The sequence below is a fragment of the Crotalus tigris genome, unplaced genomic scaffold (genome assembly GCF_016545835.1).
Source record: "Crotalus tigris isolate CLP2741 ecotype Arizona unplaced genomic scaffold, ASM1654583v1 scf7180000018137.345827, whole genome shotgun sequence".
In the NCBI taxonomy this organism is placed as follows: domain Eukaryota; kingdom Metazoa; phylum Chordata; class Lepidosauria; order Squamata; family Viperidae; genus Crotalus; species Crotalus tigris.
Window position 1 is genome coordinate 23,521 of NW_024096843.1, and position 27,518 is coordinate 51,038.

At 36.0% G+C, this 27,518-nt stretch overlaps 1 protein-coding gene across 2 annotated transcripts in view; it reads left to right on the forward strand.

The window, feature by feature from the left end:
- The window catches only part of RPAP3 (RNA polymerase II associated protein 3), a 64,800-nt gene that overhangs the window by 10,715 nt on the left and 26,567 nt on the right, over positions 1 to 27,518 (forward strand). For both annotated transcript variants that reach the window (XM_039348336.1, XM_039348337.1), the window contains exons 5-10: positions 5 to 136; positions 626 to 753; positions 20,988 to 21,109; positions 21,507 to 21,577; positions 21,711 to 21,827; positions 27,061 to 27,287. In XM_039348336.1, the coding sequence (XP_039204270.1) occupies positions 5 to 136; positions 626 to 753; positions 20,988 to 21,109; positions 21,507 to 21,577; positions 21,711 to 21,827; positions 27,061 to 27,287 (797 nt within the window). The remainder of the gene's footprint in view (positions 1 to 4; positions 137 to 625; positions 754 to 20,987; positions 21,110 to 21,506; positions 21,578 to 21,710; positions 21,828 to 27,060; positions 27,288 to 27,518) is intronic.

A 27,518-nucleotide genomic window follows, 5' to 3' on the forward strand; every position in this document is an offset into this window, starting at 1 on the left:
TTAGGCTCTCTTGTCAAAAGAAAATTGTCAGGCTGAAGAAACAGATACTTTTAGGAAAGTGGAAATTGCAGAAGAGGAACTGAAACAATTGGAGGAGGAGCAGTTGAAGCAAAAGGCTATGGCAGAAAAAGATTTGGTAAGCAGCAATGCAAGAATATTTTTCAAGTATTTAAACTGGAATGTTTTTGATCTAAGGAGTCATTTCTTGGCCAGTGGAAGAGCTACTATGCTATTCATGGATTCATTATCATAATTGATGACTACATTTGCCCAGTATTGTTAAACTGATTTTTTCTGTGCTTGTTTCACATGTCAGTAATTTCAGGTGACACATTGCTTACAATTAATTGGCTTATGACATCTCAACTTAGTTTATAATTCCAGCAGTTATGCTAATTGTGGTATAAGGCAATGTAGTCCAAAACAGCTGGAGATATCGTGTTGCTTACTGCCTGATACCAAGCATACAGAATTCTATATAGCTGTCTGAAATTTTTCTCTGTGGTTAATTCTTCCTGCTCTACTCTTGCATATAAAATTATTGAGAAAAATGTTATTTTCATTAGTACATGAATGCATATATTTAGATTACCGCATTATTTATTTCTTTTTCCAAATATGATAGGGTAATAGGTATTTCAAAGCAGATAAATATGAAACAGCAATAGAATGCTACACACGTGGAATAGCAGCAGATGGCACCAATGCACTTCTTCCAGCAAATAGAGCCATGGCCTATTTAAAAGTTCAAAAGTGAGTTGTTTAGATATGCATTTTTATGTAATTCATTTTAAAATGATTTTTTTAATTTTTTTTTATTATTTTAGACCAACAAAACACAACAAACATTACACACATACACACGTAATATATCCTTTTTTGTTAACAGCAGTTCGTAACAATACTCTTGTATTCTTTACATTTCCCCCCTCTTTCTTCTTTGAAATATTTGTCCTTATTGTTTCTTATTTACATTTTCCTTCTTTCATATTCTACTACTTACTAGGAATTCAACATTATTCATTGTAGTAACTCTCATATTTTTTATAAGACTCGACTGGAATTCCATCTAAGCATGGTGATCATACAAATATTCTCATATTATTTAGTGCATATACTGTTTTTACTCTTAATACTATTTCCAACATTAAAATTCACTCCTTTTCATCCAAGTATATTGATTTAATTTTATTTTTCTTTGACACATATAATAATTCCTCCTTTCTTGTTTTATGCTAATATTGTATATAATGTTTCTAAATTTTACTTTCTCTAGTAATTTTCTTTTCTTTTTTTTCAAAATTTTATTTAAATTTTCAATACATATAATACTTTCCATACATTATATATAAAACTAAAAAAAAGAGAAAAATATCTTTAAAACAGTGGTTCTCAACCTTTTTATACCGGCGACCCCGGTCGTAAGCACGCGCCGTGCATGCACGGTGTGTCGTGCATGCGCAGTGCGCCGCGCATGCGCAGTGCCGCCCCCAGCGCCGGCTGAGGCATAGTCGGCAAGGGGCGGTGGCAGGCAGGCCCGGATGCTCCCGGGTGGCCGTGGCAGGCAGGACGACTACCGGCTGGGCCACCAGGTGGCCCAGCCCAAGGTAGGTAAGACCCGCTGGGCCCCATGCGTGCCAGCAACCCTCCCTGCACCCACTGCTGCCCCACTAGGCTTACCTTGGCCGCCGGCCGTTTGGGGCGTTGGCAGGCAGGCCCAGGTGCTCCCGGGCGGCCGCGGCAGCGGCGGCACAGGGCGACCACAGGCTGGGCCACCAGCTGGCCCAGGCCAAGGCAGGTAAGGCACCTGCCGGGCCCCACACATGCCAGCAACCCTCCCTGCACCCACCAGCCTCCCACCTCCCACCCCCGGCCCTCTTTTACTTACTTTTTAGTTGCTCAGCAGGGAGGGAAGCTCTGCAGACTATTACCCTTGCAGCACCGTTTGCAGACTGGGGCTTTTGGCAGGCTCAGCAGGGCAGAGACAGCCCTGGACAATTCCTATTGGCTTTTGAAAGCCAATAGAATTAGACTCTGTTCAAGAGAGTCTATTCTATTGGCTTTCGAAAGCCAATAGAATAAGACGGAGTAGCAGAGCTAAGGAAAAGGGGAAAAAATGGTGGAAAAAATGGCGTTGTTTGGCGACCCCCGTGAAAATGGTTGTTCGACCCCAAATGGGGTTGCGACCCACAGGTTGAGAACTGCTGCTTTAAAATAAGACCTTAGGTGTCGCTCGTCTATCTCCCCCCGACTGCGTCCGCCCTCTCAGCCTTCCTTCCTTCCCTACTCCCTCTCTCCTCTCCTCTCCTCTCTCCCCTCATCCCTTCCTCCCTTCCAACTTCCTTCCTTCCCTCCTCCTCCCCTCTTATCCCTCTTCGGATACAGTTCAGGGGAAACACCCGAGCGGCACCTCCCTCTAAATTACTCCATCTATTTCATACTTTAATATTTCTATATATACTTAATCCCACCCCTTCCCTCCCCCTACCCCCCCCCACTTCCCAGAACAAAATACAGGGTTATTATAAACAAAACTAACACAATATATAACTTTTAAAACAAAAAAAATTCTATACAATTAACAAATTCATATATTACCCTTAACTCACTCTAAACTTAACAAAAAAAATAATATAAACAAATCTACTATAAATCAAATATTATAAGAATCTATAAATAATAATTATAACCTTTAATCATAAAATAAATGGAACTTTAAAGTTCCATATTTATTCTGAATATAATCTATCCACTTTCTCCACACTATAACAAATTTTTCTTGTGTATGGTCTTTTAAATAAGCAGAAATTTTTGCCATTTCCGCTAAAGTAGAAACCTTAAGTATCCATTCTTCTAAAGTAGACAGCGAATCCTTCCAGTATAAACCTACAAGTAATCTTGCTGCAGTTATTAAATTCAACATTAAAATAGTTTCATTAACATCTAAATCCATAAAAATACCCAATAAAAATAGTTGAGGAATAAACTTTATCTTCTTTTTAAAAATCTTTTGAATGTTCCACCAAATCATTATCCAGAAAGCTTTAACCTTCTTACAGGTCCACCAAACATGAAAGTAAGTTGCATCAGTACTACCACACCTCCAACATTTGGGCTGTAAGTTAGGATACATACAAGCCAATTTTTTGGGATCCAAATGCCACCTATAAAACATTTTATAAAAATTTTCCCTCAAATTTTGGGCCTGTGTAAATTTAACATTTCTAATCCAAATATTCTCCCATTGATCCAATAAGATCGGTTCCTGGATATTCTGAGCCCATTTAATCATACAGTCTTTTACTAACTCTGTTTCCGAATCCAATTTTATTAATTCATCATAGATTCTTTTAATATGGGCATGATTCTGATCTTTAATCTGAACGATCAGATTTTCATCTCCTAATGTTATTCCAACTTTCTTGTCTACTGTCCACCTATCCACAATTTGTGCGTAATGAAACCATGAATATAAAATGTTTTCTTGTCTTAATATGTCTAAAGATTTTAACTGCCAATCTTTACCTGACCAAATTAATAACTCCTTATACGAAATTTTATCAAAATTCATCCCTTTAGAAATACCCTCAATTACATGTCCAGGAATCCCCCAAATAGGTATTTTATAATTTAACCTATAATAATACTTCTTCCAAACTCGAAGAAAAGCATTCCTTAAAATACGTGATTTAAAAGTCCGATCAACTTTCTTATTAAAAATCAAATATGCATGCCAACCATACAGTAAATCCCACCCTTCAATAGAAAGAACATGTTTATTTGTTAAATTAAGCCAATCACTTATCAAAGTTAAGGTGGCTGCATCATAATATAATTTCAAATTGGGTGCTTTAAGCTCACCTGTTTCTCGGGCTTCCTGCAAAATCTTAAACTTTACCCTTGGTTTTTTCCCAGCCCAGATAAATTTGTTAATACCCTTTTGCCACTCATCCAAATTTGCATCTTTTTTTAGAATAGGTAATATTTGAAACAAAAAAAGAAACTTTGGTAGAACATTCATTTTTACTGCTGATATTCTCCCCAACAACAACAATTGCAACTTTTTCCAATCATTTAGATCCTTTTGTACTTTTGCCCATAATAATTCAAAATTATTCTTATATAATTTACCGTTAGAAGCTGTTATATATACTCCCAAATATTTAACCTTTTTCAGCATCTAAAAACCTGTAAGTTTAACTAAAATTTCATTTTCCTTATTAGACATATTTTTAGATAACATTTTAGTTTTATTATTATTTATTTTAAAACCAGAAACATTTCCATACTGAGATATAATTTCCAACAAATGACCAACTACTTGAGTTGGTTGTGCTAAAGTTAAAACCAAATCATCTGCAAAAGCTCTCAATTTATACCCATTCCTGTTTACTTTTATTCCCTTAATTACCGTTGACTCTCTAATCTTTTTTTTATTGAAAATTTTTGCAGTTTTACAATAAAATAATCCCCCTCTCCCACCCACCCCTTCCCTCCCTTCACCCTGCCCCCTCCTTCCCAGAGCTGAATACAGGGTTAATAAAAACTAGAAAAAACCTTACAACTTAAATAAACATCAAACAATTATAAATACATTCAAAAAACAAAATTTTTAAATACTTTAACTCCAATATATAAAAACAAAACAAAACAACAATTCTAATCGTTACCTTAAACATAAATTATTCAAAAGCTAAGTAATACTTTTTAATCTCATATTTATGCTGTATAAAATTCACCCATTTTTTCCACACACAAAAATATTTCTCTTGCGATTGATCTTTCAAATAAGCCGAAATTTTTGCCATTTCAGATAAATAAGAAACTTTAAGAAACCATTCCTCTAAAGTAGGCAAAAACTCCTTCTTCCAGTATTGCCCTATCAGCAGCCTTGCCGCTATAATTAAATTCAACATTAAAATAATTTCTTTATCATCACAATCAACAATAATGCCTAACAAAAACAATTGTGGTGTGAATTTTATCCTTCTGTTAAAATTTTTTTGAATGTTCCACCAAATCTTAATCCAAAAAGCCTTTATATTTTTACATGACCACCAAATATGATAGTACGTTGCATCCAAACAACCACATCTCCAACATTTAGGCTGCAGATTTGGATACATACGAGACATCTTTTGTGGATCAAGATGCCACCTATAAAACATTTTATAAAAATTTTCTCGTAAATTTTGAGCTTGGATAAATTTAACATTCCTCACCCAAATTATCTCCCATGTATATAATTTTGAGCCCATTTAATCATACAATCTTTAACTAATTCTGTTTCTGAATCCAATTCCACTAAAACACCATAAATTCTTTTTATATGAGTTCGACTTTGATCTTTAATTTGTTTCAACAGATTCACATCCTCCCTGACCAAACCCACTTTTTGATCTATCCTCCACCTTTCTAATAATTGTCTATACTGAAACCAAGAATAATTAATATTGTCTTGTAATAATTCATCCATAGATTTTAATTGCCAATTTTTCCCATCCCAATTAAGTAATTGTTTATAAGAAATGCTATCCATCTTCACTCCTTTGCTTATTCCTTCTATTGCATGCCCTGGAATTGCCCACAATGGGATTCTAGAATCTATTCTGTAATATTTCTTCCAAACTTACAATAAAGAAATTCTTAAAATATGAGACTTGAAAACCCTAGCCACCTTTTTATTATATATTAAGTAGGCATGCCATCCATATAATAAATCCCATCCCTCCAAAAGGAGTATATTTACATTTGTTAGATTAATCCAATCACTAATCAGTGTTAAAACCACCGCATCATAATACAGTTTCAAATTCGGTACCTTGAGTCCACCTCTCTCTCGAACATCTTGTATGATTTTAAGTTTTACTCTTGGTTTTTTCCCTGCCCAGATAAATTTATTAATACCTTTCTGCCATTCTTCTAAATTTACCTCTTTCTTTAAAATAGGTATCATTTGAAACAAAAAAAGAAACTTTGGCAAAACATTTCATTTTAACCGCAGCAATTCTCCCCAACAAAGATAATTGCAATTTTTTCCAATCATTCAAATATTTCTGTATTTTAAACCGCAACTTTTCATAATTATTTTTATACAATTTTACATTAGAAGCAGATAAATATTTAACCTTTTTTACAACTTCAAAACCTGTCAATCTGACCAAGGTATCCTTATCCAAATTAGTCATATTTTTTGGTAATATTTTAGTTTTATTATTGTTAACTTTAAAACCAGAAACTTGTCCAAATTGATTTATCATTTGTAGCAACTCCACTACAGAGTGAGTTGGTTGAGACAAAGTAACAACCAAGTCATCTGCAAAAGCCCTTAATTTATAATCATTTTTATTAATCTCTATTCCCTTTATTTTGGGTGATTCACAAATTTTTATCAACAAAATTTCCAATGTTAAACAACAAAGGAGACAATAGGCAACCCTGTCTAGTCCCCTTTTCAATTTGAAATACCTCAGATAAACCTCCATTAACTATAAGTTGTGCTGATTGTCTTTGATAAATACCTCGAAAAGCCTGTAAAATTTTATCTCCAAAATTCATTTCTTCGACCAATCTTAACTTAAATTGCCAATTTAACTGATCAAAGGCTTTCTCAGCGTCTAAAAAAATCAATCCTGCAGAAATCTGATTATTTTTGTCCAAATATTCTATTAAGTTAATAATTTGTCTAACATTATTCTTCATATATCTTCCAGTTATAAAACCTGTTTGATCCATATGTATCACTTGATTCAATACAATCATAAGTCTATTAGCTAAAATTTTTGAAAAATTTTTATAATCTACATTCAGAAGAGATATAGGTCTGTAATTTTTTGGTAAAGTAAGATCTTGATCCTCTTTTGGAATCAAGGCTATAAAAGCCCTACCCCAAGACGGGGGAGCCTCTAACCCCTGTAATATATTATTGAAAAGTTCCTTTAAAGGTTCTATCATCTCATCAATCAAAACTTTATAATAAATTGATGTCAATCCATCAGTGCCAGGTGCTTTGCCTGCCCTTAATTGTTTAATTGCTATAATAATTTCCTCTGAAGTAATAAATCCATTAATCTCTTGCCTCTGATCATCTGTTAGCTTAGGAAAATGAGCATCTTGTAAGTATTTATCTATATCTAAACTCTGTACCTTCTTACCCATATATAATTTTGTGTAATAATCTAAAAAAGATTTTTTAATCAATTCTTTCTGAAAAACCACTTTACCACTGTAATTTATTTTATCTATAATTCTCGACTTCTGTTTCTTCCTTAATTGATAAGCCAGCCATCTCCCTGGCTTATTAGCATTACAAAATGCATTATGTTTCATATAGAGTAAATTAGTTGCAGCCTGATCAGCCATTAACATATTAAACTGTGTTTTAAGCAAATTTATAGATGTCTTTACATTCCTATCTAAAGGATTCAAAATTAAAACTTTTTCTTTTAATTTAATCTCCTCTTCCAATTCCTTACGCTTTTGCATCTGTTTTTGCCTATAAGCCTTATTCATTTGAATCAAAATCCCACTCTTTAAGTTTCTGAACATTCAACTCTTGTCTAAATAAATTTTCATTCAGCCTCCAAGATCTTCTCTTTTTCCACGGCCAACTCCATCCATACCGGACTATGATCTGTCAATGTCCTTGGGAAAATCTTTACATTTTTTACCCTAAAATATAAATCCGTTGTAATAAAAAAAAAGTCAATTCTTGAAAATGATTGGTGTCTATCAGAGAAAAAGGTAAAGTCTCTCTCTTCCATATTACGTTCCCGCCAAAAATCTCTCAATTCCCAATCCTCTTTCAAGTCAAAAAAAGCTTTAGGTTATTTAGCTTGTTTAAAAGAAGTAGAAAATCCTTTCTTATCTCGTTGTGTGTTTAACACTCCGTTCCAATCCCCCATCAATATAACAGATCTATAGTCCAATGAAATCAATTTTTGATGTAAAAACCTATAAAATTGTTCTTGTTGTTGATTAGGAGCATACAAACCCACTATAAGTATTTTCTTACCATACATTCCCACTTCAATCATGACATATCTCCCTTGAGGATCAGAATCTATTAATAAAGCTGATAAATTTTGTTTAACATAAATGACCACACCCCCTTTTTTCCCAGAAGCAAAGGATACAAAATGAGAACCCAATCGAGCATTAAACAAATATTTTTGATCCTTAGAGATAATATGGGTTTCCTGCAAACAAACAATATCATTATTATGTTGCTTCAAATAATGAAATATTTTCTTCCTTTTCTGTGGAGAATTAAGGCCGTTAACATTCCAGGTCAGGAGCTTTGCCATCTCCTTCATCCATTAGCCTAGAGAAGACTACTTGGAGATCAGCCATCGAAGATTGCACCAGCGAGGATCTCTTAGGTCTTGGTTCTCCCACAGGCTGTGAGAGAAATTCTTGTGAAATTTCTTTGATTTCCTTCTTCTGTTGCTCCTTTTCTTTGCGTTTATGTGCTGCTCGAGTCATTCTCTGTTCCTTCATCTCAGATTGCTGTAACCATTCAGCCTGTATTTTCCCTGCTTTCATTGATACAACTTCTTCAGCCATCTGCTCTCCCTCCTTCCCTTCCAAAGCTTTAAACATTATAGGTGGTGATGAGCGCGCCCCCAGGACCGAAATATAAAACTCTCTTGCTTTAGAAACAGTATTGAGTCTGTAACGTGTCCCCGCGTGACTCACCACAATTCCAATCGGAATATCCCATCTAAATGGCATCTGCCTCTTTTTAAGTTCATCTGATAGGAAAGCAAATTCCTTTCTTCTTCTTAAAATTTTAGATGGAATCTCCTTTAAAATTATCACATCCTGTGCAGCAATCTGAAATTTCTTATTGTAAAAAGCTTGTATAATTTCATTACGCAGAGATCTTTTCCCAAAATAAATAACCACATCTCTTGGTAAATTTCTCTGCTTTGCAACCCAAGAATTGACTCTGAATATTTTTTCAATTTCTCCTAATATTTCCTATTTTTCTCTCTGCAAAATCACAGCAATGTCATTTGCCACCATCTCTCTCAAATTTTCTTGCATGTTTTCCCTCAGACCCCTGATTCTTAAGGCAAACTCCATCTCTCTATACTGAGACATAACAATTTCATCTTGTGAAATTTCCACCGTTTTTTCCACCCCTTCAAATCTTTCCTCCAATAAATCCATTTTGTCTGCTACTTCTTCAACATGCGAATCCAACTTTTCAACAATAGAAGCAAGTCCTTTTAAAGCCAATACTATATCTTGCCTCAAGATGTTATTTCTCTCTACTAAAAGCTCCTTCACTTCTCCTCTAATTTGGCATACCACATTTCCCATAACATCTTGGAGATCTTTTACTGTAAGTGGTGGTACAGGTGGAGAAGGTGGTGGTGATCTAGATTTAGCTTGTTGCGCTGGTAATATTGCCGGAGAGGAAGCCACCTTAGGCACTGTAGAAATCACTTGACGCTTTGAAGCCATTTTAAAAAGTTTTCCTTCTTCCTCTTGAGAAAAAATCGAAAAGAACCCAAAAGAAATAAAAAAATGAACAAAAAGAAAAGGGGAAATACCTCCCCTACAGAAACCCAAAGTCCTCTTTAAAAGAAAAAAAAGAAATCCAAAACCATTGTAACAAGAAAAAAGAATAAAAAAGTAATAAAGTATCAAAAGCCCGTTCAATTTCCTCCCATACGCTCAGAAAGAAAAAAAATCTCTCATCGCCATTTTACTTTCCCTTTCAGCAAATAGAAAAGAAAAAGAAATAAAAAAGAAATAGTTCTTTAGAGTTAAAGTCCAAGTAAAACCCCAAAAATAAAATCCACTGATCAGCTCTGTCCGCTTTTTAAACAACTCACCAGTTTACTTTAAGTGCAGATGTGGGAACGGCATCTTGCTTTGTCCCGAACAACAAGGGACAAAGGCATCTGAGAAGCGGAGACACCCTGAACTCCGTGGGAGCACTCCTTACACCCCAAAAAAACACTTTGGGGATTTCAGAGGCTCTACCACTATTCAGGGTGAAAAACTCCCCTCTTTCCTTTAGCCCAGGAAAGAGGTTTTGAACCGCGGAACAGCTGTTGTCTGCTGTCCTCAGCGGTTTTAACGCTGTCTCAGACGGACGGCTAAAAAATAGCCGCCATCGGCAACGCAGCGCCACCGGAAGCCCCTCGTTGACTCTCTAATCTGAATTAACAAAATCTCCATTGTTAAAACAAATAACAATGGAGATAATGGACATTCTTGTCTTGCTTCCTTTTCAGTTTTAAAAGTGTCAGTTAGACCCCCATTGATAATAATTTGAGCAGACTGTTGCTGATATATAGCCTTAATAACATGTAAAAACTTATCTCCAAAATTCATTTTCTCTGTCAATAAAAATAAAAATTTCCAATCTAGTTGATCAAAAGCTTTCTCAGCAACTAGAAATATAAAGGCCGCAGGGATCTGAATATTCTTATCCAAATACTCTATTAAGTTAAGAATCTGCCTTACATTATATTTCATATATCTTCCTGTTATAAATCCTGATTGATCACAATGAATCAAGTCCTTCATTACCTCCATTAATCTATTTGCCAAAATTTTTGAAAAAATCTTACAATCCACATTTAAAAGAGATATAGGTCTATAATTCCTAGGTTCAGTAAGATCTTGATCCTCCTTCGGGATCAATGATATAAACACGCTTTTCCATGAAGGGGGAACTTCAGCTCCCAACAAAATACTATTAAAAAGCTCTTTTAATGGCTCCATCATTTCCTCAGATAAAATTTTATAATACATTGTCATCAATCCATCTGTACCTGGAGACTTTCCTACTTTTAACTGCTTAATAGCTAAACCAATTTCCTCTGAAGTGATTGGAGAATTCATCATTATTTGTTGATCATTAGAAAGTTTAGGAAAATGCACTGATTGTAAATACTTTTCTACTTCTGCAACATATATATTATCACTAGCATATAATTTTATATAAAAATCTAAAAAACTCTTTTTAATCAAATTATGTTGAAAAACCTCAGTGCCTTTATATTTTACTTTCTCTATAATTTCTGTTTCTTACGTAATTGATAAGCTAACTATCTCCCAGGCTTATTTGCATTACAAAAAGTATTATATTTCATATAACGCAAATTTGTCTCCACCTGATCTGACATCAACATGTTGAATTGTGCCCTAAGCGTATTTATAGCAACCTTTAACCTATTATCCATCGGATTCAGAACAAAAGCTTCTTCTTTTAATTTAATCTCTTCTTCTAATTCTTTACGTTTTCGTGTCAAGTTACCCCTAAAAACATTATTCATATGAATCAAAATACCCCTTATATAAGCTTTACTAGCATCCCACACCATAGGCATTGATGTTCCCTTATTCATGTTTAAAACAAAAAATTCCTTCAAATGTTCTTTACATTTTTGAACAAACTCCTCCCGAGTAAACAAATTCTCATTCAGTCTCCAGGATCTTCTATTCCTATCTTCAACAAATAATTCCAACCACACAGGACTATGATCCGACAATGTCCTAGGAAAAATCTTAACCTTCTTGACCCTGGAAAAAAGATCATTGGAAATTAAAATAAAGTCAATCCTTGAAAATGATTGATGCCTGTCCGAATAAAAAGTATAATCTCTATCATTTATATTCCTTTCACGCCAAACATCAATAAGTTCCAACTCATCTTTCATAACAAAAAAGGCTTTAGATAATTTAGATTGGGTAAAAGTTTTAAAAGTACCCTTTTTATCCTTTCTTGAATCCAGAACTCCATTCCAGTCTCCCATCATAATTACAGATTTATAATCCAACTGAGTTATTTTTCCATGCAAAAACTTGTAAAATTGCTTCTGTTGTTGATTAGGGGCATATAATCCAACAATAAAAAATCTCTTGCCTCGTAGTAGTAAATCTATAAGAACATATCTTCCTTGAGGATCAGATTCTATTAATTCAGCCGATAAATTTTTCTTCACATAAATTACAACACCCCCTTTTTTCCCTGGAGCTGGAGCCATAAAATGTGATCCCAAACAAGAATTAGTCAAATATTTAGAGTCTTTCAAAGTTATATGAGTTTCTTGCAAACATATTATATCATTATTATATTGCTTCAGGTAATGAAAAACTTTTTTTCCTTTTCTGCGGTGAGTTCAAACCGTTAACATTCCATGTCAGGAGCTTTGCCATCCTTACCGACCTGAAGCCTCTGGAGCATAACTTGAAGATCGATTGTTGAGGATCTTTTTGGCCTTGCTCCTCCCACAGGCTCTGTAGTAGTAGTAACTACTGTTTTTTCACTATTCTTCTGCTTCTCTCTACGTTTGTGCGCAGCTCTTGTCATCCTTTGTTCTTTTATCTCCAAATTCTGTACATCATATTGACCTTGTACTTCTCTAACAATCACATAAGTTGCTCCTCCAATTATCTGCTCTTCTTCAATTTTACTAGCTTGTAAAGATAAGGAGGAACTTGCCTTCAAAACAGAGTTGTAAAATTCTTCTGCCTTTGAAACTGTAGTTAATCTGTAACGCTTTCCTTCATAAATCACTGCAATTCCAGTTGGAATCTCCCATCTAAACTGGATTTGATGACATTTGAACTCATCAAATAGAAAAGCAAAATCTTTTCTTCTTCTTAAAATTTTGGGAGGTATCTCTTTTTAAATCATAACCTCTTGAGCTGCAATTTGAAACTTCTGTTTATAAAAAGCCTGTAAAATTTCATTACGTATAGATCTTCTTGAAAAGTAGATAACCACATCTCTAGGTAAGTTTCTTTATCTGGCAACCCATGAGTTAACTCTGAAAATTTTTTCTATCTCATTCCGAATTTCTTCCGGTTTCCATCCCAAATCAAAAGCAATATCTTTAGAAATTACCTCCTTCAGGTCTTCTTACTGATTTTCTTTCATCCCTCTAATACGCAGTGCAAATTCCATGTCTCTATACTGTGAAATAATTAATTCATCTTGTGTCATATCTATTTTGTCCTCAACTTCTCAACTCTGCTTTCCAGTCTTGCTGCGTTTTCAGTCACCTCTTCCAATTTGTCATCAATTCTCTCAATATGCATAGCTAAACCTTGAAATGCTAAAATTATATCTTCCCTCATTTCTTTATTTTTTGCCTCCAATAATTCTGCCATAACAGCCCTCTCTGATGCCATTTTACAATCCAAAAGATCAGCCACCTCCTCTTTAATATCCAAAGCATTCTTTTTTAAAGCTTCTTGTAAGTCTTTGAGTGTAATTGCAGGTGGGGGAGAAGGAGGAGGTGTCTTTGGCTAGGGCTGAGAGACAGTCTGAGTCTGAGTTAATGGAGAGGAAATAGAAGCTTTAGGAACTGCAGCAGCCAAACGTTTTGAAGCCATCCTTATCACTTTACAATCTTAGGATTTCTGCCTCTATATACAAACTGTAACAGTTTCAATAGGCTAGATCCATTACTCTGAGAAAACTTTGTTGCAAAAGTCAGAGAAAGTGAAAGTCCTCACACATAGACAGAGAATTCCTCCGCCATTTTTTCCCCTTTTTTCCCCTTTTTTCCCCTTTCTTCCCCTTCCACGCCCTTCTTGTTAAAATACTAATTAGGGAAGATATTAATTCTTGAGTTAAGGCTGAGATTCAAAATCAAATACTCTTTCTCCTATATTGTTCCGTCTGCTTCTGAGTTTACTCACAATTCTTCTTGATTTAGCAGCAGTGTAGGCAGCTTCTTGCTCCATTCTCTCATTCCGGAGAACAAAGGCGTCCCAGGATGCGGAGAAGTCCCAGACTCCAAAGGAGCTCTCACTCTTCGTCTCCTAGAAAGGAATCTAGGAGACCAGAGGAGCTCAACGTCTATCTGGGGAAAGCTCCCTTTCCTCCCTTCTCCCAGGAGGAAAGTTCCGAGCCGCAGAACAGCTGATTGTCACTTTTCTGCGAGCTCTTACGCAAACTAAGACGGGCGGCTCAGAAAAAAGCCGCCATCGCAGCGGCGCTAAACACCGGAAGTCCTCTAGTAATTTTCTATAATCCTATTTTATGTAAACTTCCTAAAGATACATCACATCTACATCCAATTTCCTTAAATTGTTAAATGTCTAAACTCTTTTTCTTGATATATTTAATCCATTAATATTAATAAAAAAGAGCTTAATTACGTCTTCCACTTTTAACTTGATTTATTTTTTTTGTTTTTATTTTGTTTTATACTTCTTGTCTCTATAAGTCTTCCTTTTGCTTCTCTTTCTAACCTTTCTCTTTCTTGTAACTTTTGTATTTCTCGCTCTCGATCAACTTCCTCTATTAGATCTTCATCATAACTTTTACTCTCCGGCTCTTCCCTACTTTCTTGTTCTTCTCCTTGTGAAAAGTAACTCTCATAAAAGTCCTGTGCTTTCTCAAGTGTATCTATCTTGTATTTTTTCTCCTGCCAAGTTAAAAGTATGTCTTCAGGTATTAACCAATGAAACTTGACTTTATATTTAATTAATCGAGTCGTTAAAAATTGATATTCTCGTCTCTGATTTCGTATACTACGTGGTATTTGTTTTTTTTTTGTTTTGTTTTTTTAAGTTTTTATTTTCCATTTATCATACAAAATACAATTTACAAAATGAAATAAATTCATGACCATTGGTACTGCCTGCCCATTCCCCCCAGGCTGCGTCCAGTCTCTCTAAACTTTCCCTACTTCTCTCCTCTTGCTCTCCTCCCCTCCTACTCTCTCCCCTCCCCTTCTCCTCTTACCATCCTACTTCCTCCCTACACCTTCCTCCCCTCTCATCCCTCTCAGACACATTGACGCAGCATAGGGGAAATGCCCAAGCAGCACCTCTCCCATAAACTACCATATCTATATTATCCTTACCCATCCACTCACCCACCCACCCACCCTCAGCTCCCCCTCCTCACTTCCCAGAGCAGAGTACAGGGTTATTAATAACAAAGTTAACAATAAAAAAAAGAAAAGAAAAAAGAAAAAGAAAGAGAATATATATATATATATATATATATATATATATATATATATATATATATATATATATATATATCATACTTAACCTTTAACTCCTAAATTACATCATAAGCAAATCTCTACAACATTTACTAAAAAATTTACTCATAAAATAAATGAAACTTTGTAGTCCCATACTTTTTCTGAATATAATCTATCCATCTTCTCCATATAATAATATATCTTTCTTGTATATGATCCTTCAAATAAGCAGAAATTTTTGCCATTTCTGCAAAACTAGAAACTTTAAATATCCATTCTTCTAAAGTAGGCAACGAATCTTTCTTCCAGTATGAGCCTACTAGTAACCTTGCTGCAGTTAATAAATTCAACATTAAAATAGTTTCTTTGTCATTTAAGTCCACAAAAATACCCAATAAAAATAATTGAGGAGTAAACTTTATCTTCCTTCTAAAAATCTTTTGATTGTCCCACCAAATCATAATCCAAAAAGCCTTTACCTTTTTACAATTCCACCAAATGTGAAAATATGTTGCATCCATATTACCACATCTCCAACATTTGGGTTGTAAATTAGAATACATACAAGATAATTTTTTAGGATCTAAATGCCATCTATAAAACATTTTATAAAAATTTTCCCTCAAATTTTGAGCTTGTGTAAATTTATCCTCCAAATTTACATCTTTTTTTTAAAATAGGTATCATCTGAAACAAGAAAAGAAACTTTGGTAGAACATTCATTTTTACAGCTGAAATTCTCCCCAACAGTGACAATTGCAATTTTTTTCCAATCATTTAAATCCTTTTGTACTTTTGCCCATAATAATTCATAATTATTCTTATACAATTTTCCATTTGAAGCAGTTAAATATACTCCCAAATATTTAACTTTTTTCACCATCTGAAAACCTGTGGCTTTAACCAAACTTTCCTTATCATTAACTGACATATTCTTGGGTAATATCTTAGTCTTGTGATTATTAACTTTAAAACCAGAAACCTTCCCATACTGTGTTATAAGTTCTAATAGACAATCAACCGCTTGAGTCGGTTGTTCCAAAATTAAAACCAAATCATCCGCAAAAGCCCGCAATTTATACTCATTCTTTCTTATCTTTATACCCTTGATTACTGTTAATTCTCAAATCTGGATCAACAAAATCTCCAATATTAAAACAAATAACAATGGAGATAATGGACATCCAATATTGTCCTTTCAATATTGAAAGTCTCAGTCAGTCCCCCATTAACAACAATTTGAGCAGATTGTTGCTGATATATAGCTTTAAGTGCTTGTAAAAACTTATCCCCAAAATTCATTTTCTCTACCAATGAAAATAAAAATTGCCAATCTAATTGGTCAAAAGCTTTTTCAGCATCCAAAAATATAAAAGCCACAGGAATCTGGTTGTTCTTATCCAAATACTTAATTAAGTTAATAATTTGTCTTACATTATATTTCATATATTGCCCTGTTATAAATCCTGATTGATCACTATGAATCAAATCCTTCATAACCTGCATTAATCTATTTGCCAAAATTTTAGTGAAAATCTTATAATCAACATTTAACAATGATATTGGCCTATAATTCTTGGGCTCTGTAAGATCTTGATCCTCCTTCAGAATCAATGATATAAACGCTCTTTTCCAAGAAGGAAGAACTTGTGCTCCCAACAAAATACTGTTAAAGAGCTCCTTTAATGGCTCCATCATTTCTTCAGATAAATTCTTATAATACGTCGACGTCAATCCATCTGTTCCTGGAGACTTTCCCACCTTTAACTGCTTAATAGTTAAACCAATTTCCTCCACAGTAATTAAACAATTCATCCCATTTTGCTGTTCCTCAGAAAGTTTAGGAAAATGTGCTGATTGTAAATATTTATCTATATCCATTCCCTTTATATTATCACTTGAGTATAGTTTTGTATAGAAATCCAAAAAACTCTTTTTAATCAAATTTTGCTGAAAAACCTCAGTACCTTTATATTTTACTTTCTCTATAATCCTAGCCTTCTGTTTCTTTCATAACTGATAGGCCAACCACCTCCCAGGCTTATTTGCATTACAAAAAGTATTATATCTCATATAACGCAGATTGGTAGCCACCTGATCTGCCATCAACATATTAAATTGTTCCCTAAGCAACTTTATAGAAACCTTTAAGTTTAAGAATAAAAAGTATAGTCTCTATCACTCATATTCCTTTCTCGCCAAATGTCAATAAGCTCCAATTCTTCTTTCAAATCAAAAAAAGTTTTGGGTAATTTAGTTGGAGTAAAAGTTTTAGAAGAGCTCTTTTTATCTATAGTTAAGTCCAAAACTCCATTCCAGTCACCCATCAAAATTACAGATTTATAATCCAACTGGGATATCTTCCCATGCAAAAACTTATAGAATTGCTTCTGTTGTTGATTAGGGGCATATAATCTGACAATAAGAACTTTCTTGCCTTGTAGTAATAATTCCACAAAAACATATCTTCCTTCAGAATCAGTCTCAATTAATTTAGCCGATAAATTTTTCTTCACATAAATTACAACACCCCCTTTTTTCCCTGGAGCTGGAGCCATAAAATGTGATCCCAAACGAAAGTTTATCAAGAATTTTGAATCCTTTGAAGTTATATGAGTCTTTTGCAGACATATCAAGTCATTATTATGTTGTTTCAGATAATGAAAGACCTTTCTCCATTTCTGTGGTGAATTTAAGCCGTTAACATTCCAGGTCAAGAACTTGGCCATCTCCACCGGCCTGAAGCCTCTGAAGCATGGCCTGTATATCAACTGTCGAAGATCTTTTAGGTCTTGCCCCTCCGACAGGCTCTGTAGTAACCATTCCTTCTACTTTATCACCACTCTTCTGCTGCTGCTCTTTTTCTTTATGTTTGTGGGCAGCTCGTGTCATCCTTTGATCTTTTATCTCAAGATTCTGTACAGGCAACACCGCTTGTTCCACGACCATCAGTGAGGAGGCTCCTGCCATAACAGGCTCTTCAATTATCCTTGTTTGTGGGGGTGAAGACGGTCTTGCCTTTAAAATAGAGTGATAAAAATCTCTTGCCTTTGAAACTGTGGTTAATCTATAACATATCCCATCATAATTCACTACTATTCCTCTTGGAATCTCCCATCTAAACTGAATTTGATGACGTTTTAACTCATCAGACAGAAAGGTGAAATCTTTTCTGCCTCTTAAAATTTTTGGAGGTATTTCTTTTAAGATTATCACATCTTGAGCTGCAATTTGAAACCTCTGTTTATAAAAAGCCTGTATAATTTCATTGCGAATAGATCTTCTGGAAAAATAAATAATCACATCTCTTGGTAAGTTTCTCTGTCTAGCAACCTGTGAGTTAACTCTAAAAAAATTTTCTATCTCATTCCCAACTACTTCTGGTCTCCATCCAAGGTTAAAAGCAATATCTTTCACAATAAGCATCTTTAAATCTTCCTGCGAATTTTCTTTCAGTCCCCTGATACGCAATGCAAACTCCATTTCTCTGTATTGTGAGATGGTTTGTTCATCCTGTGTAATTTCTATCTTATTCTCCACTTCCTCCATTCTAGCTTCCAGTCTTGTTGCATTTTCAGTAATCTCCTCCATTTTATCATCAATCCTTTCAATATGCAGAGCAAGACCTTGAAACGCAAATAGAATATCATCCCTGACTTGCTTATTTTTTTTCTCCAGTAATTCTTCTGTAATAGCCCTCTCTGCAATTATAAGATCTTTTACCTCCTCTTTAATATCCAAAGCATTCATTTTTAAAGCCTCTTGTAAGTCTTTAAGAGAAATTGCAGGAGGAGGGGAGGGGGGTGATTTTGGTTTAGACTGAAAAGCAGGTTGAGTCATTGGGGAGGAGATGGAAGCTTTAGGGACAGAGACCAAACATTTTGAAGTCATTCTCTTACATTCAAAGGAGCAATCTTGCCTCTATAATATCACAGTTCTTTAAATAGTAATAGAAAAAAAGGAAAGAAAAAAAGAACAAGATTCTTGCCTCTATATTTAAAACATAAACTATATCCAGCTTTTAACTTTGTTGCAACATCAAACAAGAAAGACAGTCGCCATTTTGCCTTTCACTTTCCCTTTCTTCAAAAGTGAAAGTAAACAATAAAAAGAGGAGAAGATACTTGCAGGAGTTAAAGTCACAATGAATCTTAAATCCACTTTCTCTTGGTCTGCTCCGTCTGCGTTTAAGTACTCACAAGCAACTGAAAAAAGCAGATGTGGGAGCGGCGCCTTGCTTCATCCCAGACTTTGGGACAAAGACGTCCTGGAGCGCGGAGTTGGCTCAGGCTCCGAGGGAGCTCTATCCTCCGATCCCCAAAATTATAGGGATCCAGGGGAGCTCTTACCTCTACCTGAGCAGCTCTTCTCTTCTCTTTCTCCCAGGGAAGAGATTCAAGCCGCGGGACAGTTGATTGTCAAAGTCCCGCCGGCTTTTACACCGATCCGGGAACGGGCGGCTTTATAAAAAGCTGCCATCGTCGCTGCTTGATCCACTGGAAGTCTCACGTGGTATTTGTTTTAATACAATTATTTCTTTACCCTTATACATTATTGATTCGTCTCTTGTTTTTATATATATTTCATCCCTTATTGATCTTCTAGTAAACCTTATATGAACCTCTCTCGCCAATCTATGCCTTCGTGCATAATTTGTGTATACTCTATATGTTTCATCCTTGTCTCTTTTTACTTCCAATTTTTCTTTGCCTAAAATCACCGCCAAAATTTCTGCCATCTTTTCTCCCAAATCTTCCTCCTTTTCCTCAACAATATTTTGAAATCTTAAACAAAACGAAGCCTTGAATGGGAGAGCTTGGACCCCAAGTCCTGTCTAATGTAAGGACCCACCCCACTTTGCATCTTAAGAAGACAGAACTCTTGGAATAGTTCTTCCAACAGACATCCTTTATTAAGAGAAAATGGTTGCAGGCATTCTAGACAGGACTTGGGGTCCAAGCTCTCCCATTCAAGGTTTTAAGGGGTTCCCCAGTAGCCCCACCCAATCACCCCCTTCTTCCAGCGACAGTCTCAGGCATTACACTCCCACCCCCTTTTCCTTACTGCCGGCTGGAGGGAGACTTCAGAGAGGAGTACATGAAAGGTAATAGCCCCATTGTTATGGTTAGTCCTTTTGGTGATATCCACATCCGGTCCCTTTGAAGTGTACTGAAGGAAATGAGGGCCATAAAGCCCCTTTGTTCACCCCCTTCCCTTCATCATATGACAGAATCCAGAGAAGGCAGAAATGGGGTTTTCTATAGTTGATAACTAGAGATAAAATATAATTGGATTCTTACACTTTGTTCATTTCCAGAAAAGCAATAGATTCAGTCAACTCCCTATTTGCTTGCTCAGATTTCTGTATCATCCCTTCTATTTTACTATCAACAAGCTCCATTTTTGTTTCAACTTTTTGAATTCTTTGTTCGTTTTCCTTCATTGTTCGTTGTATATTATCTATCTTATCATTCATATTTCATTTAAAAATGATTTTTATTAAGCCAACTATTCATTTTATTGCATCATTGAGAATGGCTTACATTAGTAGTTCTAGACTAATATTTCTCACATGTATTTCAGCTGTATATAACTCATCAAATTTGCATATTTTCTTAGTGGAGTTAATTCAATCACAATTATATATTTATTTGCCTTTAGTCTTTTATTTTTTATTAACATTCACAAAATACAACTGATAAAAATTGAAATTTCTTGGGATCCAAGCAAGATCCTACAAGGAATTATACTCTATCTGCTTCAGATAGAGTATCTTACCATTCTAGTTACTACAAGTTTTTTGTATCTAAATAATAAACATATATTAGTCCTGCCCTAATTAATTTATTGAGATGATTTTACATGCATTCTAATCTATATTTCTCTTTCATATCTTATATAAAATATGAAAACCGTCATTGGAATAGGTGAGAATTACTATATGCTTTAAGAGCCCAAAACTGTATTAAATTATGTTGTAATAAGTATTTTTTTAAACAACTCTTTATCAATAAGATATGAAGCAGCAGAAGAAGATTGCACTCGAGCTGTATTACTTGATTCTTCATATTCTAAAGCTTTTGCCAGAAGAGGCACAGCTAGAGCTGCCCTGGGAAAACTAAAAGAAGCTATGCAAGGTAGGATTGTGTGGGCCTGTTTAATGTTGTCCCTTTCTCTGTCCAACTCCTTGAAGGAAGCAGCTCCAATCCAACAACAGCATTCAGATATTCAAATTTCTGTGATATACAGTAACATAACATTTTAGCATTTAATGAACCATTTTTTTCTTGCTGCTTTTTAGTAACTTAAGAATTAAAGAACAGATAATGCTATTATTACAAAAATCCTATAGGTTTTAATCAGAGAAATGCTTTGGAAGTCTTGTTGAAGTCAGTGAAACTGCTAAGTGCTTACCCTTTATAGATGTAACTCTAGCATTGTAAATAAATGTGTATATTGGAAGAAACGCACTTAATTTGTATCTTTCATAAAAATATATTTAAAGCCTAAGTTCCTTTTTTCTGCCTTTGCTAGACTTTGAAAGTGTCCTGAAGCTGAAACCTGGAAATAAGCAAGCAATGAATGAAATAGCAAAGCTTAAAAATGTATGTGTGTTTATTCTTATGTATTTTAATACCATCTTGCAACAGCAATTAATTGCTTTTAATCTGGACATTTTGTGAGTATTAACCTCTTTAGATTTCCATGGATATTTATTTGACTAATCTTTCTTTTAAGGAATTAATCGCAAAAGGTTTTTTGTCAGACACTGAATATTCTGGACTACCACAGAATGAGTCAGAAATACAAAATCTGGTAAAACCCATTGATAAATCCTTGCATCTGAGATCAGTTGTAAGTAGTATTTGTTTATTTGTTTAAATATAAATATTTTAAATGGGACAAAATAGTTAATAATGTGATATTAAAAGGCGAGAGGAAGACTTAAGTATTAATGATGAAAGGATTCAAGTTTTAATTTTTTACAATTTTAGTGAGGACATTTTTTCATGTAGAATTTCTGCAAGTATAAGCAATTTGGCATAATAGTTGAAGTTACTTGTTTCTGACTCCAATCCTGTCTCTCTTACACGTTTACCAGTAATCAAATACTTCTATATAATAATGAGGGAATAGTGGGTTTAGTAGATAACAACAGAATGCTTCTTCATAATAAAACTGAATAAATAACCCAGGATTCAATTTCACTTATCCAATTCAAAGCATCTATTGAATCTAACCCATAATTTATTAAAGTAAATTAATTGCAAATCCAGGGCCACTAATAAATCAGTCAATCTTGGATTTGAGATGAGATGGGATCATTAAAATCCATAAATGGGCAAAACATTTATTAGAACTGAACAAAGTTAGTCAAAAGAGCATGAACATTTTTTAATTACCTAAGCTCTTCATCAGTTAAGACATTGCACAATTGGGTAGAAAGAGAAAAGGAAAATTAAAAATGCATCATAGTATTAAATCATAAAGTCCACAGTAAAAATGCCAATATCATTCTTGGAGTCAGTGCAGTCAGTCTACACTGGGTATTGCTGGTAACAGATTACACTCAGTTGTCAGGAACAAAGCAAATGGTTGATAGTTGATTTTAAAACCATAGTTAGTAATAGTAATAGTAGTAAAGTTGGAAGGGACCTTGGAGGTCATCTAGTCCAACCCCCTGCTCGGGCAGGAAACCCTACACCATTTCGGACAAATGGCTGTCCAGTCTCTTCTTAAAAAATTCCAGTGTTGGAGCATTTACTGCTTCTGGAGGCAAGCTGTTCCACTGATTAATTGTTCTCACTGTCAGGAAGTTTTTCCTTAGTTCTAGGTTGCTTCTCTCCTTGATTAGTTTCCACCCGTTGGTTCTTGTCCTGCCTTCAGGTGCTTTGGAAAATAGCTTAATTCCCTCTTCTTTATGGCAGCCCCTGAGATATTGGAATACTGCTATCATGTCCCCCCTTGTCCTTCTCTTCGTTAAACTAGACATACCCAATTCTCGCAACCGTTCCTTATATGTTTAGCCTCCAGTCCCCTAATCATCTTTGTTGCTCTTCTCTGTACTCTTTCTAGAGTCTCAACATCTTTTTTTACATCGTGGTGACCAAAACTGGATGCAGTATTCCAAGTGTGGCCTTACCAAGGCATTGAAGAGTGGTATTAATACTTCACGGGATCTTGATTCTATCCCTCTGTTAATGCAGCCTAGCACTGTGTTGGCCTTTTTGGCAGCTGCAGCACACTGCTGGCTCATATTAAAGTGATTGTCTACTAGGACTCCGAGGTCCCTCTCACAGTTACTACTATTGAGCATGGTGCCACCTATGCTGTACTTGTGCATTTGGTTTTTCTTGCCTAAATGTAGAACCTTGCTTTTTTCACAATTGAATTTCATTTTGTTAGTTAGTGCCCAGTGTTCAAGTCTGTCCAGATCCTTCTGTATCTGAAGCCTGTCTTCTGGAGTGTTGGCTATTCCTGCCAGCTTGGTGTCGTCTGCAAATTTGATGAGTTCCCCATCTATCCCTTCATCCATGCTAGTCTTCACATGTTGACAACTCAGGAATTAATAAAGGAGAATATTTGTCAGGGTTGAAATGAGGGGTCCTTGGTGCTCTCTGAGTGTTGTTGTTTTCTTGCAGATGTTTCATTGCCCAAAATGAAAATCTTCAAGAACACAACTAAGCTCAGAGTGAACCAAGGACCCCTCAAGTCAGGAATTGGGCAACACAAAAAAGTAGAATTCTAATTCATTCTCTATACTGCTGTTCTTTATCTCATTGTACTTTTGCACATTCAAATAATGATAAACTACCATTTTAATGTTATATTCAAGTCACTGAAAAATCAGACATAAAAGTATAATTATTTAAAGGAGTGAAATTGCAGTTATTTGTATTCAGCTTTCTAACTTTCTTTTTTTAAATTTTTATTAAGTACAAAGAAAAGAAAGGATTAAAAACATTGAACATGGTAAATCGTCTTTGACTGACATTTCAGTCCATATTGTACATTAATTACAATAAAGAAAATTATGTATTGCGCAGAACTAGATAGGATAACTAAAAGATTAAAAAATCAGGAAGAAACAGAATTTTATCAAATATGGAATAAATTTTATAAATGGAGGAAAAAAATGGAGGTCACAGTAAAGAGATAAACTGAGATAGAGACTAGAAATGCATAGTTGTATATAGGTATATTATATGTAGCTTTCTAACTTTCTGATGAGATTGATGGTGTCAGCATTATCCAGCACCGCCTTCACCTTTCCTGGATCCATCTCTATCCCCTCATGGGATATGCGATACCCCAGGTAATCAATATGCTCTTTGTGGAATTCACACTTAGATAACTTGGCGAACAGTTTTGCAGAGCGTAATTTTTTCAAAACAGTTCTGACCAATTTAATGTATTCATCTTTCATTTCAGTGTAGATGAGGATATCATCCAGGTAGACCAGACCCCCTTTATACAGGTGCTCCTTCAACACATCATTTATCAATTGCATAAAGATGGCAGGCACCCCCTGCAGTCCAAATGGGAGTACTTTGAATTGGAAACATCCTAACGGGCAGTTAAAAGCCCATTAATTTTCCTTTCTAATCCTTATGCGGTAGTAAACTTCCCTCAGGTCCAGTTTTGAGAAGATTTCCCCTTTTGACAGGTGTGCTAACATGTCCTTCATTAAAGGTAGGGGGTACATGTTTTCTACACACACAGTGTTGAGACTTCTATAATCTATGCAAAGACGAAGAGATCCATCTTTCTTTTCCCTAAACAGGACTGGGGCAGCTACTCGAGGTTTAGCTGGTTCAATAAAACCCTTTTGTAAATTTTTCCTTATAAACATTTCCAGTTCATTCAGTTCTCTAGGAGCCATTGAGTACATTTTTGGTTTTGGTAGTTTCTCTCCTGAGATGATTTCAGTAGCACAGTCTGTGGAGCAGTGATGGGGGAGTTCATCTGCCTTCTGCTCACTGAACGCCTCAGCTAAATCTCGATATTCCATTGGAAGGCTTTGCAACTCTGATTCATTGAGGGCGAAGGCAAATTCATGATGTAATCCACATCTCCCACCAGTTTCTTTAGCTATGAGAAGGGCTTCTTTATCTGCAAATTTGAATTGCCCCTCCCTACAATTAACCACAGGATTCCATTTCTTTAGCCACGCCAGTCCCAGGACTAACGGCCACTCCATTCCAGGAGCCACAATGAAAGCCAAAGTCTCTATGTGATTCCCCAGGTCTATGCGTAAGAGTCTGGTGGCAAAACTAGCAGGCACCCCTCCTGCAACGAATCCATCCAGCTGGCAAAACGTAATGGGAGTCTTTAATTTCCTGAGGGGTATTCCCATCTTCCCCACCAGTTCTGGGCTCACCATGCATCGGGTACACCCTGAGTCCAAAAGGGCAGCTAGTTTTACTGTCTTTCTAGTGCCAGGAATGGACAGTTCTAGGGGCACTGTTATGAGGTCAATTGGCCCACTCACCAGTGGGTCCTCATCATCGTGGGACCAGAGCTCGACCTACCAGACTGCTGTTCCAAGAGAGCTCCACGGCCTCCACAGTACAGCTCACCAGGATCTCCTCTTGCCACCAAAGGCGACTGGCCAGTTCTCTGAATTCTTCAGTATATTCAGCGGCGGATCTTCTTCCTTGCTTCACAGTCTTTATGCACTCCCAGGCTTTCTTGTCTGTCAGCCAATCCTGAAAATGCCTATGGAGCGCAGCCATAAAATGGTTGAAGTTTCTCAGCTCGGGGGCATTGCAGTTGTAAAGAGTCACCATCCAATCGGCCGCTGCCCCTTCCAGCACCAAAGTAACTACACATACCTGCTCCACATCCGTGGGCAGGGTTCTCCCATAGATTTGCATGTAGGTGAACACCTGTGCCAGGAAATACCCCAGCCTTTTGGGGTCTCCATTGAACTTTGCCCAGTTGAGATCGGCTTCACTTCTGGCTGGGGGGTCTGGCCCTGGCGGCTTGTAGTAGGTGCCCTCGGACTTGTGCTGCGCCTTGGGCTCCGACAGCCACTGCCTCTTGAATCTCTGACTCTCCCTCTTCAGATTCTTCCTCCTCCGACTCTTCTTTGGATTCATGGCCCCCTTTCATTTGCATTTTAAAGTCATTGAGGGTTTTCTTCACATACTCCATTATAGCTTCCATAGATCCCGGTTTGGGTTTTTCTTTCTCTGCATCTTTGTCTGGGGAGGGGGGTAGGCTCTGGCTTCTTCTTGGGTTTTTTCTAACTCCCCCCCCCCCCCGATTAAGGTGACTTTCGGGGCTTTCTCCTCCCAGCCTTCCTTTTTTCCAACTCCGAATGACCATCTGACTCCATCTTCTTCACCAGATGGTCCAGCCACTTCCAGGTCCCTGGAGAGGCTTTCGCTGGCTTCAAGGCTGAGGAAGTCTTCAGCTCATTGCGCTGCCTGGAACTCCTCCATCAAAAATTTGGTCGCAACTCCCCCGGTAGAGCAGTTTACTTCTCCAGGTTGAGTACTATGCAGATCTCACCTTCTATCAGGACCCACTTCAACTAATCACCCAAAGAAGCAGAACTCTTGAAACAGGCATTGTCTCAAAAGGAACTTTTATTAGGGACTAGTGATAGTAGGGAGTGTAAGGCGAGATCTGAAGAAAAGCCCATGTGAATGATATAATTAAAGCCAGCAATATGCCCCCTCCCACCGAAGTCATAATGTCCGTTTGAACTCCAGCCAATCCACAGGTGCGCGCATCTTCTCCAGCTTTCATTTCCTTGCAGCAGTCTCCTAGATAAGGAGACGCATTCCATACTCAAAAGGAGGAGGCCAGACAAAGAGGAAAGTGAAAGTTACCAACATAATCCCTCATGCACCCCCTCCCTCCAACAGAATGGCAAGCCCCAAAAGAACAGAGGAAAAAAGAGGGGTTTGGGGGTCTGACAGATAGATAGGATGCAACCCTGGATTATTTCACTGGAAGAGATAGACAAAATATTCTTTGTTTTCATTAAAACAGATATAGTTATTCTTTAGAAATGTTCATTATATGTAAAAGTATGTCTCTATGTTAATTCATTGCTTGGTTGTTTTTGTTTATTTAGAAACCTCTAAGAAGAATAAACATTGAGGAAATTAGTAATGATGTGCTAAGTCCAAATCTGATATCCACCAGAGAATCTGAACCTATTCAGTCTGTTTTTGATAACCCAAATGAAACACAGGAATTAATATCTATAAAGAATCAAAATGAAGATTTCTCTTCTCCATCTGGTACTCTCAAAGCAAAGCTGCTGAAAATAGAAGAAATTGGTGATGCTTTGTTGACCGAGTAAGCTTATATTTTTTAGAATAGAATATTATCAATTTTGTTGTGTTCAAAGGCTTTTTAAAATAAATATCCTATGCATGAATTTGTGCCAAAAGCATATTTGATTTTCTTACTACTTTTTGTAACCCTTTAGAATTATACATGAGTTTAAGGATCTAATTCAATGTTTCAACTACTTATTTACATACCTAACAGTTTTAGCATTTATTAAGCTTAATTGCATAAAGAAAT